This window comes from Eleutherodactylus coqui, chromosome 1 (assembly GCF_035609145.1).
Source record: "Eleutherodactylus coqui strain aEleCoq1 chromosome 1, aEleCoq1.hap1, whole genome shotgun sequence".
NCBI lineage: Eukaryota > Metazoa > Chordata > Amphibia > Anura > Eleutherodactylidae > Eleutherodactylus > Eleutherodactylus coqui.
The window spans coordinates 436864149-436878884 of record NC_089837.1 but is presented as its reverse complement, the minus strand read 5'-3'; the positions used below and the strand labels follow the sequence as shown (position 1 = coordinate 436878884).

Genomic DNA, 14736 nt, shown 5'->3' with positions numbered 1-14736 from the left:
AGCAAACTTTACTAATTCTATCCCATGACAGGTCTGAGTTAATTCAGACTTACCCATGTTTGTATCACAAGATTATTATATATATATTTCCTCCACTTAAAATCATTCTGTTCTGTATGTATTGGCAATTAAACTTGGCACGCATTAATTTCTTAAAATGCTTGTACCTTCCAATCTGAGCTGCAGTGTAAAGCATAGGGAACAGATCAGCAAATTGAACCTGTGTGTTGTAAGAAGTATAGTTCTCAAATATACTGCAGTTATTAGTTATAGCGGAGGTGATCTGCAGAGTGACCAGCAGCCACCAAACTCAAAAGTGTAAATAGCAGATATTGCTTATAGTTAGTGACTTCCATATAAAGAAAAAAGTAACCTCTGCTTAAACTATTGAGCTGGAATCGTAGGTGTAGTTTTAGGGGGTGTAGATGTAGCAGCCATATCTGGAACCTGGGGGCATAGGTTCTTTTACCACAGAAGACACCTGTGACATATAAATTGTACCGTAGGCAGTGGGACCCAGTTACATGTTTTGCATTGGGGTCCAGGAGATTGATGTTCCGTCTGCCTGGAATATCTGGAAAAATGCACATTTATTGTATATCCTTACATTAAGGCTACGTCTTTGCGGATTACTTAAACTACAGTGCTATCTCGAAATTCACAGAGAAAAGAAAGTATCACCTTCCATTAAGAACAACAAGACGTAATTATACTTCAGCCTCAATTAAGACGCCGGGGTGAACAATGCACAGCAGTTAATCTATGTTTTACATATAACCGTTTCTAAGGGCAGGAAGAAACAATCACATAATCCTGACCCCGAGGCCTAAAGCGAAAAGAATTCATGTCCTCTAGGTGGAGATTACATAAAGGTAATTTAGTGGATTTTTCCATTCTTCTTTGACGTTTTTTGTGGTTCTGTTTTTTGTTTTTTTCCTTTCTTGTGAAAAGTGTTTTTTTTCCTATTTTCTTTTATTTAGAATAGGATGCTAAAACATCGAAGTCAAAGTTAGGAATGTCAAGCCAAGAGGAGGCGCTTTCCCAACAGGTTTGCACAAGTTACGATAAATCTTTAAAGAGACTCACAGGCCTATCAGAGGGCAGGCTTTACAGTTACAAGGAAACAATAGAACATGTACAGAACAAATGTGCGATCAAGAGCAGAAATCCTATAATCTGTCTAAAATACCTGCTCTACAGACACCGCCAAGTTAAAAGCACACTTGTTCTGACAAAAATCGCTATTTGTGAATTCCTCCCATTTCATAATCACTTAATCTTTTTTTTTATGTACTGGCATATCTTTGAGGCATCCAGAGTTCTTAAAAGAAGGCGTAGGGATGCTTGTTACGCTTTTCAGCTGTTTGCCCACAGAATAATATTTTTCTGTTCGTGTGAGGGGGTTTTTAGTTGGAAAGATTTTGTCGTATCCAAAATGTTATTACACTTTAGGTTTTCTTTTTAAGTTCGGCCATTCCCAAAAAAAGTCCCATTGTGCAAATGCTTTAAACAAGAAAAGATTTGTCAATTCCAAGTTAAAGAGTACAGGATTAGAAAAACATGACTGCTTTTGTTCCAGTAACAGCGTCACAGCTGTCCATGGATTGTGTATGGTATTGCAACACAGCTCAGTTGAAGTGAATGGGCAACTCTTGCCAATCCAGCCCACCGCCCCCCAGACTGCCTCTGTTCCGATGTGGCAATCCCCTGCAGTCCGACAGCTATACTGTACCCCAGCTATACTGATGAAGAGGTTCTGTACCTCGAAATGGGTTTGCTTGATTAAACCTAATAAAAGAGAAGTCGGTCACCTATTTGCAGACCTGCCGCTTCTATTTCATCTCATGGAAGGTTGCACCATTCCACCAGGTTTTTGCTTATCCACTCCAACACACAAACCGTGGATAATTGTGGCACCGTCTTAGGAAGAAAACAGTCATGTTTTATTAAACCATTACAACTTCTTTAACTATATATGCGGAAATTTAGATGAGGACTATAAATCCTAATGCACATGGGTGTAGAATAACTCCACACAACCTCTAAATTCCATAAAGCAGTGCTACGGTGCTGTAATCTCTATATGCCCCTGATGTAATACCAAGGAGTACTGACAAGGATTGTGGCATGCTCCATTGCAGCCAGTATAACAGGATTATACCGTTATGCAGGGGCAGATATGGTGGCACATGGATTGACTACGTTACAGCATAACATAAATCCACATGTTCTATTCATTGCAGAAATTTGCTCTATGAGGAACCTGAACAGTGAGGTCATAAATATATGTGATGTCATCTTCCCAAGTCCAAAACAGGATGCTATGTTCGTGAACACAATCATGGACTCAACTGCTAACCATCAATCCAAAAGATTGCTTGTTAGGTTATAAAGTTATACAACCTAGAAGATCAAGACATAGAGAACCCCTATATAACATTGCATAAAACATGCCGATCGGGAGGACAGAAACAGAGGAGCGGATTGGGCTACGTTGTTTCCATAGAAGTCAATGGATGCTAAGCAAGCAGTGCAGCACAGCAAGCTGCAGCGTTTCCATACCTCAGGAACTGCTAAAACTACATGGCTTGCTGTGCTGTTTGTATTACTCCCATTGACTTCTATGGGAGTTACAGAAACATTGCAGCTCAGCTGCAGGTACTGTAGCAGGTAGCAAACTTTAAATTGACATTTAGCACAACAAAAGCAATAAAAATGTCAAGTTAAAGATTTTTTTTTTTTTAAACCTACTGTTTAAGTGGAAAAATGTAATATAAAATAAATAAGACCTTCTCACCATACCTGAGCCCTTGCTACTCCCCTTCTGATAGTGTCAATTGTTCTGCGGCTCTCCACGTCCTGCTGCAGCAGCAAGGACATCCAAACAATGGGACTTGTACCCGCCCCCCCCCCCCCCCCCCCGCTGCTAATCCCTAGCCGAAGTGACTGGCTGCAGAGATCACGATCATCACTGCAGTATGAAGCTGAGAGCAATGAGGGACTAGGCACCTGCAAGAGGATTGGGAATGGGAAGTATGCAGGTTTTTTAAAAAATTAAATAAAAAATTGGGGGTGGGGGACTGGTAACCCCTTTAAAGTTTGCTTCAACTGTATTTAATGCATTAAAGGGGTTTTCTAGGAAAATGCTGTCTGCCTGCAATGAACAGGGGTCGGAGTGGAAGCTGCTCATCAGTTGCAAGCGCAAGCCACTATGCCAGGGTTGGAGCAACAACTTCTGCTCTGACCCTTGTGTACTGTGGTGCCAACAGTGGGCGCCAGATCAGTTGAACCGGTGGGGTTCCAAGCAGTAGACCCCAACTGATTAACTATTGATGATCTATCTGGAGGATAGGTCCTCTATAGTATTTTCCTGGAAGATTTTCTTTATCTGACAATTGCAGGTGCCTCATTCACAGCCCTCCCAATTGTGAATTACATATGTACCGCCACTACAAATACAAACACTATATACCATGTAGACTGTACCGAGAACCAGACCTCCCAGTCTTAAGTGAAATGACTCTGCTCTTTCATCGATTGTATATACCTTGCAGTTTGCCATTTATCTCATCTAGCTTGACTAGACTTCCCAGCTACACAACATTAAGATGAACATTTCTCCCCTGAGAGTTGCTATATTACATACATGAAAAAAACTGCAAGCTCAGCATGTGTTTATGGGAAATATTCTGAAGCAAATAATACCACCACAGTATCCTGTGAGTCACCAGCCGTCCACCATCATCAGCACACATTAGGGACCCGCCAGGCAGGCTGACCGCAGTGACGGGAAGCAGACGGAACTGCAACACAATCAGTGCAGAACTGATGCAATGGTGTGTATTTATATTAAATCTGCATGGCAGGCATTAAAAGTGATGATCCACGTTATAGTCACCCAGCAGAATGGGTGACCTGAGGCCATGGAACGACGGATAGAGTTTTGGTTAATACTGCTGACAGGTCTAAACTTTTCGAAAATCGTTTTAAACTTTGTGCTGTATATGTTGTAACAATTTGATGCGCTGCATACACACTCAGAAAAACCTGTATGACTGCAAAAATTTAAAATATATATGACTTTTTAGATTACTACATTAATAGGCTCCTACTAGACAGGAAGGGGGTATTGCTGTTCATACAGTGCAACAGCTCTCCCTAGAGTATGGCATGAATCTTGTTACTCACCAGAGTAGACCTGGCTGTTCGCCAGCAAAAATAGAACATCGGCGACCGAAAACGGTGACTGATTTTATTCAGCATGTGAAAAGATAGGTCTTGTCCTAGCTTTGGCCGAGAAACGGTGGAAGCTCCCATAGACTTCTATGAGAGTTGTACAAGAAAAAAAAAAAAAGAGGGGGGGGGGGGGCACGTCTAATGTGATTGGAGCAATAATTAGTGACTCTAAGGTGACCAATGCATTAGTTACTGCAGATTAATTTCACTGGCTGCAGTTATTTATTTATTGGCCCTTAATGGAATGGTATTTTCAATGGAAAAATTGGAAAATTGCTCCATATCAAAGCATCTTTTCCCTACTGATGATCGATTTGATATCATGACTTTCAACGGACCTCTGCCGAATATTTGTAATTATGGACACCGGCACAATGTAGAAATTCAACAAACTTACAATAGCTGGAAAATCAATGTTAAGGCCGGTTTCACACGAGCAGATTTGAATTGCAGATTCCATGTCCGCGCGTATGATATGCGGTTGTACATGGGCATTGAATTGCATGGACCTTTGCCGGTCCGCTCACACTTGCGAGTAGCAATTGTGTATTCTGCGAGCGCAAGAAAAATCGCAACATGCTGTATTTTACCACGGATTCCGTGTATATGAGCTCCATTGATCTCTAGAAATGCTTTTGTTCCGCAGTGCATATGTAATTAACATTGCGTATAAATGCGGATTCGCTCGTAAGTTGCTAGGAGACCAGATACAAATGGTATAAAGAAAGCAGGAATTTGTGGACAGACAATGCAGGACAGAGTCTGGGGAGCAACACACCATCCAGACTGTCTGCAACGTCCCCTTGTTCTCCTGGTCTCCTCCTCCAGAAAAAAAAAATTTTTTAATTTTTTTTTTTTTAATGGTTTATACTATTTCCAAAATAAGTAGTATAAACCAGCCAAGCCAAGAGTGCAGTATCCTATTCTGAAGGTTCTCAGAACAGCTCACCACGACAGCACAAGAGCATGGCGTTTCCCCAACTTTATGATGTCATTCCCTACTTGCAATCTTTCTTCCATGGGGACGATACGCGTCCATCTGCATGGAAAACCGCACACATACGCGGCCATTCAAAATTCATTTCCTTGGTCATTCGCAAATATTTTGCTGCGGATACCCACACACATAGTCCAACCCGCTCGTGTGAGCCTGGCCTTAATGTCAGAATTACATTATTAAAGCAACACTATGGGCAAAGCGGATACATTGTGTTATGCCTAGTGCAGAGTCTGAGAGGGCGGAGCATGGCACTACTATTGTGTCATGCTCCACCTCCGAAGACTTGACACAGTGGATCAATCCTGTCCAGAGAGTGTTACTTTAAAACTATGATTGATGCAAACTTTTCGGCTTATGGAAAAAGAAAACACCCGGTAAATGATTTTTTTTATAAAACACCAACCAAGATAATGACAGTAACAAGGTATAAGTGCCAGAACCCTGATTCACTGCTCTTAGCCGTCCGTCAGTCACTTTGATCCTGAAATCACCTACAGGGAGCAAAGATGGGTGGATATATAGATACTTTTTATAAATAATAGAAACTTTTCCGAATGCTCCTGCATGCCATTGCTTGTACAGGAGAGCCTGCGCCATAATAAACAAAACTGGAGATTAGACATGATAGAAACTCCTCTCTTACCTTGCTTGCACTGAAGCTCTTGACCTGAGTTTTTACGAGTCCAACACTCAAGAAACTTCAAAAGTTGTTACTTACATGTGATGTGTGAGGGAATTGTAGGGACACCTGTGGTCTTCACTACTCCCCCATTCGCAGTAAAGTATTTATCCATCCCTGGTTTATGTATTCTGCATACGATAGTTACACACTGGAAACTTTTTAAATGGTTTTTCATATGTCTATAGAGGTTGTCTAGTTTTAACCCATTGATGGCCTACTTCAGCATAGGACATCCATAGTAGATCACTGGGAGTTTGCTACCCAAGAGTCCCGCTGATCACCTGTTTGCTGGACTGGTGTACTTGTGCATGAAGCAAATTTCTAAAGGAGGCAGACAGCCCCGTTCCGACTACCGTGGCAGGGCTCGGTATTGCAGGCATTGAAGTGAATGGGAACTTTGCTGTAATACCAAGCCTGGCCACTGCACTGTGAATAAAGATGTACGCTTCCTGCAGGAATCAGTTCCATGGACAAGTGCAATGGCCCAGCAATGAGTTGAGCAAGAAGGGGGAGACCTTTGGTGGTAAATATCAATAATTAAAGCTGGACAACCCCTTTAAGTGTATGCCTAGCTGATATGAATTTTGTCTACAACTACAAGCCTAGAAAGACGGCTCCATGGAGCTCTGATGCAATAGTTCTTACACCTCAGGTAAAAAGCAAGTGCAAATTCACCAATAAAGTTGGTAACCGATGACATTCACTACAAGTACCAGTATACTCTCAATGTTGTGACTCAAGGAGAACAAAGCAATCAACCACTGATGACTTTTACTCTTCAGTAGGAACTGATGGAGAGCTAACTTGAAGCTACTGCTCTCCCCAATTCAAAATCTGTAACAAGACCCCCAACTACCATGTGCCATTTATAATACTGGTGTGTTATATATTTGGGCCCCGTGAAACATCAGGGCCTGGGTGTGATTACTTCCTCTGCTTTCACTCTAGTTACACCACTAATTTGAAGTCAGATCCTAAGGAAGAAGTCAATTGGGCATCAACCCAATGTTCAACAAGACCAAAAAGTGCCAAAAAGGGGCAAAATTTACTGGGTTTCAATCAATCTGACTTGCGTTAAAGTTCCCCTACAGACTGTTACTCAGCTTTCCCAGACTCCTCAATGGTGACTCTACTTAGACATACAGACATACGTTGCTCACTCCTGTATGGCTGCACCATGAGAAAAAAATAGATGATCCCAGACACTAGAAAAAGTGAGCAGCCACTCTGTGGTAGTCATATGTTGCAAAAAAGCTATACCTGAATGTAACGTAAGAACTTGTATAAAATGCATTTAAGTGTAATAAAACCCAGTATGCACCTTATATATTCCATGCCTCGAAGGAAAATACAACTACGCATAACTGACTGCTATACAGAGCACAGAGGAGAAAGACTGCAGTGACTGCACACATCTGATGGCATCCACGTGAGTGCTCGTCCCAACATTTAGAGGGCATCAGGAACAGCCGAGTAAAATCAAAATGGCAGTTCTGTTAAGATCCTATGTATAGATCTACTTTAATTAAATCTGCAATGTTCTGCAGTGGAAGAGACTGAGGAGGCAGAGAGAGGAGTGGTGCCCGGTGTCAGAATGCCAGGCTTTGTAAGCACATTTCTCTATGTGGATGGGAGATGCAGCATTAAAACATTTTCTGTGCCCTGCGTCAGTAGATGGAGGTCACCTCCTCTCTTGACTTTGCCATTCTGCATGCGCCTAGGTTTTGTTCTTACTTTTTTTTTTAATGCTGTGCATGGAACGGTTCTGCTGATGCTAGAGGTACGCCCACTGGATAAAGAGTTACTGGATATAAAAGGACTACATCTGCCCTGCACTATGCCAGACTGCATTATAACATGCCACTCACATTATCACCTGCATAGGTGCATCTCACCCCACAGGATGGGTGTAATACCTGAACCACTAATGGGAAGAAAGACTCAAGATGCTGAAAGAATGACTGGAGACTAAATGACTCAAGGCTGTGTTTACATGTGATGACAGCCCCTTCAATTAGACAGACGTCTAGATATTTAATGATCCCAACATCAGTCTGGAGTTCTGTATTCACATGTGGGATAAGGAAATTGCTACACAGTATATACTTAGTATTAATCCTAATGGTGTTTTCTTATTATTATTATAGCATATTCGATATATTATATCCAGTCATCAGGACCATTATATATGTTAATTTCTTATCTGACATTTCCCATCCAAAAGAGGCCCCACCAAGGGTGGACTGGCCAGTGCCTGAAAACTGGTCATGGTCAAAGTGGGCCCACAATACTCTGTAAAACTCCTTGCAAAAATCAGATATATCATATAAATGAGTGTACTACTGCTCCACATAGACATCATGCACATGGCAGAACTAGTTAATAGTGGTTGGTAAGGGGTCCATGATATTTAGTGCCCTGGGGATCACTCCTGGTCAATCCCTGCCACCTACCCACACATAGTGAGGGGCACAGCAATACTTTATATACTTCTTAAAGGGGTTGTCCCGAGGCAGCAAGTGGGTCTGTACACTTCTGCATGGCCATAATAATGCACTTTGTAATGTACATTGTGCATTAATTATGAGCCATGCAGAAGTTATAAAAAGTTTTATACTTACCTGCTCCGTTGCTAGCGTCCTGGTCTCCATGGTGCCGACTAATTTTCGCCCTCCGATGGCCAAATTAGCCGCGCTTGCGCAGTCCGGGTCTTCTGCAGTCTTCTATGGGGCTCCGTGTAGCTCCGTGTAGCTCCGCCCCGTCACGTGCCGATTCCAGCCAATCAGGAGGCTGGAATCGGCAGTGGACCGCACAGAAGAGCTGCGGTCCACGGAGGAAGAGGCCATCTTCAGCGGTGAGTAGAGAAGTCACCGGAGCGCGGGGATTCAGGTAAGCGCTCCGGTGAGCTTTCTTTACCTCCCTGCATCGGGGTTGTCTCGCGCCGAACGGGGGGGGGGTTGAAAAAAAAAAAAACCCGTTTCGGCGCGGGACAACCCCTTTAAGTATTATCTATGATGTTAAATAGTCTTATATGAAAAAAAAAGTATAACAGTGGTGATACCTTTATTGGCTAACCAGGAAAATTACACATGCAAGCTTTTTAGGCTAAAAGGCCTCTTCATCTGGCTGGTGTGGATATTGGCCTAATGAGGAGGCCTGGTAGCCTCAAAAGCTTGCATATATGAGTTTACTGGTTAGTCAATAAATAGGTATCACTTCTAGAATTCTTTTGTATTTCTTATACAAGAGTATTTACCGTCATGGAGTTCTCTGGTTAACAAGGTACCACACTAGTTTTGCTCTACATCTTAAGTATTACAAGAGTTACGAAAGAATAAAACAGATATTGAAGTCAATATAACGATGGGCGGCATGAACCCGGGATAGGGATGCCTGTTGCCCTAATGGGTGTTTTATTCTGAAACGCTGCAGCACTTTAGAATAAATACACTTTTGAAGTTTGCCCCAGAGCTGAACTCATTCGAGTCATGTGGGTGGGAGAGCGCCAGCCTCTTCCCACCCGCTGCATGAAGACTGACAGCTCTTCTCCATGCTTGTGTAAGGGGAGAGAGCCTTCACTCTGCATGCAGCAGGCGGGGAGATGGCGGCGCGGCCCGCCCCTGTGACTCGGAATTAAGTTCTAAGTCAGACTTCAAAGTGTATTTATTCTGAAATGCTGCGGACTTTCAGAATAAAACACCCACAGGGCCAACGAGCTTCCCTGTCCCAGGTTCATGCTAGCCATGATTCAGGTAGCATGAACTAAATGATGGAATCCCTTTAAAGATCCCTATTCACTAGCACAGCTAACACCATGGGCGTAACTATAAGGGATGCAGGGGATGTGGTTGCACCTGGGCCCAGGAGCATTAGGGGGCCCATCAGCCCTCTCTTCTCCATATAGGGAGCCTAGTACTATGCATAAAGCATTAAACTTGGGGGCCCGGTATAGCTTTTGTATCGGGCCCAGAAGCTTCAAGTTACGCCTCTGGCTAACACCAATGTCCTGCGTGAACCAGACCACTAGGGCAAAGGCTCTCCTATTCCATCAATGTCTGTCTGTAGACTAAGCTACAAGACTAGGTGCGTCGGGTGATCATAGATAGATCATGACTTGGTGCAGGTTCTACATGTACTAGGACCAATGGGAGTCAATATGATGAAGTTTCCCCTCCGATCACATCTTACCCACTTATACCATAGAGATCAGATAGAATTTTCATGAATCAGATGTGATCACTATAACATTACAATTATTACTAGGATATAATATTCTCACACTGTAGCAATTAAAGGGAAGGGTCACGGGGCGGAATTCGACAACATATATAGCCTTTAACCCTTCAGTATAAACACAACCATATTTATTGTATCCATTATTAATTAGTATCCGCTCATAGCCACAAGCATGCAGCCAATGGTCTCCATGTTATTAATTAGTTGTGACATGATGAGGCACTCAGGATTTTCACAGTGACAATTACTTAAACCAATTAGCACCAATACACATGTAAAACAAGGGGAGATAAGGAGTAATCTTTCAAGTTGAAATGTAGATTTCCCATGCTCCAGGGTAAGAAAAAAAAAAAGTCACAAGAATGCAACACTCTACAGCAAACTTCACAGGTTCAAATCCCGGCTGTCACTGAAAGACTGCAGCAAATACATATTAATCAAATGATAAAGAAATCCCAGGCGTGTGGAGAAGAAGGAAATTCTCACCCACGTGGTCATATTATAACATTCCTATAATATACAGGCCACTGTGCCTTTTAGGATGCGTGCTCCAAAGTTAACACATTCAATGCTGAATTTGAAAGCTGCTGAAAGACAAATAAGCTGAAGGATCCCCTTAAAGCTGAACAGTCCTAATAGAAGAGCGCACACACCTGATTGGGGGTGGAAGTGGGGTGCAATATATATATTTTTTATTTATAAGTGTGCAATCACACATACAGGCTTTGTTCAGGTTTATTGATATAGTTTTTGAAGTCTAAACCAGGGCTGGATCCAAAAAAAGAGAAGTTGTATCCATCCTTTATTTTTTTCCCCTCTCCTTTTATGATCGTCACCTGGTTTTGGCATCAAAAGCCTTATCAATAAACCTGAACAAAACCTGCACGTGTGAACGCATCCTAATCCAAAACATCATATTTGTACAAGAATTGAGTATTAACATTTCCACATATAGGAAGCCTCAACCTATTGATTTGAAACGTTCCGATAATAATGACTGAAGAGCGCTGGGATGGGGAACATTTTTCTTCTAGATTTCAGTCGTTCTGAGTCACTTTCTCAGCAAAGACAACTTCAAACTACTGGTTTAAAATTATCCGTGAAAAGCTAATTCAACATCGCTTTACGCCATAAAACCGCTAAGTGATGACGTAAAATCTAAGGTGCTAAAAAATTTTTAATGCTATTACAGAGACCTTTATACAGAATGAGTATCAAAATTTTGTTGCTCATTACATGTCGATCTGTTGAATCATGAATGGTTAAATAACACAGTTCTGGAATTTTCTGAAGATGATGACACCCTACGTTGTAGATCAGTAAAAATAACTGAATTTTTTTTTAATTTTTTTTTTTATACAGAAGTCCTTACATGTATAACGAGCTTATAGGAGGGAAATAGCTCTTTTAAGAACATAAAAACTTCCTTGATTAATGTCATTGTTATGTACACAGTAGTTCCCGGAAACGAACATGTTAATAAATGTCCTGTCAATTCCAAGCACAGGGAAATTGAGCGATTCCCGTAGTGTCTGTAGTAGCGCCGCACATGCCGCTCTTTCCTGCCCCACGTGTAGGGGAAGCCGGCGGTACTTAGGACCCGACGGCGGCCTGGCCCACACATACTAGACACCTGCTGGAGGCGTGGAGCTGCAGTCCATGCTCTTCTCCCCAATGTACCCTGTGCTGCACACACCTCACTGCATCATGCCTGAGCCTAATGGGGTGGGACAGCTACGTGCATGGTGGATCACCCATGGGGAGATCTGCTGCCACTGGAGAAAAGTAAGTAAAGGGCTACGTGCAATCCTTGGATCCCCCATCACTCGGGATAGCGCTGATCCCATCACAATACAGCCCTGATCACACCACAAGCGGTACAGCCTGCAAGTACTGTACTTTCCATGTGCAATCACTGCTGCAATGTATGTATGCACCCACCTCCATCTGCTACTCCCATCATCCAGAGGTCCTCATACTGGTGCTATGAAGAGCATCCACCTGCATTGTTGTAATTGATCCTCTAGAATTATTAAAGCACCCTGACATGTGGATGAATAAGAACTCTACACACAGCTAAAGCAGCTGTAAATAGTTTTTTTTGTTAATCTCCTTCCAAGCTGCAACATATATAGCAAACTTGCAGCAATGCAGAAGAACAATGTCCCAGTAAGGGTTAAATGGTAGGAGTAAGGGGGGGGGGGGGGTTTGCTATGCGCCCTCCAGTCTCCAGCTCTTCTTAATGCTGAGTCACAAATAGCACCCTATAGAAGTAAAAGCCAATGGTATGCTCTTTAAAATTAGTCCAGTCTATGGATTTCTTCATGCATCCTGCACTAGGAATTTGAGGGGGGAAGCAAATGGCAACACACATTTGTGCTTTCTATATTATCACCCTGCACCACACCTCTCTAAATAGCACGGATCAATAATAGCCGGGAGGGGGGAGGGGGTGCACACTGGCCTACTATAGAGCCTAAGCCATCCATTTACATTATGACAAGTCCTGACAACTACTTGCAATACCCATAGTGCCAACACATACCGCAGCAAAGTAACAGGCATGCAGAATACAACTTTACAACATGTAGTGCCCCCCCAAAAGTTACCTGCACTCCATTGCAACCTACCAAATCTATTGTGGTCCTGCCTTGTCCCCTGGATAGTCCCATTAGGAAATATCTCTAAATGGAATCCAGTCCTGCAGTAAAGCTGCCTCCTTCTTAGAATCCCCTTTAAGTGTTCCAAGTCAGTGACTGCAGAGCCTCTGGGTAGCCCCCCAGCCTCAGCCTGGCTCAGGTGGTCACTTAACAACATAGGGTTATTATCCACTGGCAGAACAGGTACACTTCCAAAAGATACAGCATCCTGAACAGCAAAATAGTTGCCAACTTCACCCAAGGGAGCCATCAAGCCTTGTGTTAGGTGCTGTAGAGACAGATGCAGAGAGGAAGAGCTCAGGTCAGGTGTATATATATGTATCTATATACACTGTATCCTCTGAATGACTCAGTGAGGGAGGGGGAAAGGATGCTGCCTCTTCAATCCATCAATAATACAAGATTGTGGGCTGAGAGGTTCAAGGTCAAACCTATGCAAGCAGCACTTGGAGCTCACCCACTAGTGACATATTGCTGTCCACACATCTTCAGCAGGCTCCTTCTCCTTGATCAGCCCATGCACTGGCAAGCAAGGGGGGAAGGTGGAGTTCCTCCATTGGGTAGAAGACCAGCAGTGCTCATGCCAACTTCTAGCAGCCTGGGATTTTTTTTTTCTTTTTAAGATGTCCAGGCTACGTCAGTATGTATGGATCCTGAGTCCAGGGAGGCTGGAGGATAATGCACTGCATGCATCAGGAGGAGAAATGCAGGGAAACTTTTCAGGTGCCAGCTGCAGGAGGGTGCATGGGCTGCCTGGGAACAGGTGTCTGTGCTGGGCACACAAGTGCTGCTGATCTCCAGCTCTGAGGAGGAGGCTGCTGCTCTAGCTTTTCCATCCAGCTCGCAGAGTGGCGCAGCAGCAGGCATTGGGCTGGGTTTAAGGTAGCCTTACTGCCTTCCTGCCAAGCCGCGTCCTCCCGGGTCCTACCGCCCGCCTGGTACTAGCGCCGGCTCACACACAGTCACTGCTCTGCGGCAGTGTATGGACAGCAGATGCAGTAGACACTGGAAAGCAATGCAGTAGAGAGAGGCATGACATGTGCTGACTGTGCACAGAGGAGGGAAGGAGAGTTCTCAGAAGGTGGCCAGGACTAGAATACATCCTTAAAACATGTTTAGATCTAGTAGGACTGCGTGTAGATGATAGATTATGTTAAATACATCGTGTCTTGTATCTTGTTACATTTTTGTGTATTATGGTTACTGTGTATTATAATATGTGTAATGATGACAAACACAGATTTTTGTCTAAAACATCTGTAGAAAATGTTTTATGATCATAAATTCTATTTTTTTTTCTGGCCTTTCTCAGTATATTTGTATTAAGATATCTTGCTAGATAGAAACCTGGAAATAATGGCAGAAAAAGTCCACATGGTCCTTCCAGTCTGCCCTTGTTATATTATTTCTCTTAGGCAAGCATATATTGGCTTTGTATTTGGTTCGCGTTTTGTGGACTGTTATATGGAGCTAATAGAAATCTCTATCTATTCACATGGCTGTACTTTACACAGCCGCTTTCTTTTTTTCTTTTTTTTTTTTTGCATATTTGCATCTATGGGGTACATACAGATCAGTATTAGCCCAGTAGAAAATGAAATATATGGTGGCAAATATTGAAACTAGCCTTAGGGCTTATTCACATAGACACACGTGCAAAATGTGTGCACGTAATACGCAGTGATTAGAACCTATTGATTTTAATGAGTTCTTTCACATGAGCACATTGCGTTTGCGCAAAAAAAAGCAGCATGTTCTATTTTCGTGCATATTGCGCACAAAAATGGCACACATTAAATTGTCTGTTGAAAACAATTGGAGCGTGTGTGTGTGTGTGTGTGTGTGTGTGTTTTGGGGGGGGTTGTTGTGCAAGCAAATATGCAAAGCGTGTGCACACAAAAATGAGTAAAATACGCGCAAAA

The 14736-nt window shown here is 42.8% G+C and overlaps 1 protein-coding gene across 1 annotated transcript in view; it reads right to left on the bottom strand.

Moving 5' to 3' along the window:
• Positions 1–13720, bottom strand: part of FGF9 (fibroblast growth factor 9) — a 51561-nt gene extending 37841 nt beyond the window's left edge. Inside the window, exon 1 of the mRNA XM_066582211.1 lies at positions 12785–13720. Within this exon, the coding sequence (XP_066438308.1) occupies positions 12785–13064 (280 nt within the window). The 5' untranslated portion in view covers positions 13065–13720. The remainder of the gene's footprint in view (positions 1–12784) is intronic.
• Positions 13721–14736: the final 1016 nt, after the last annotated feature.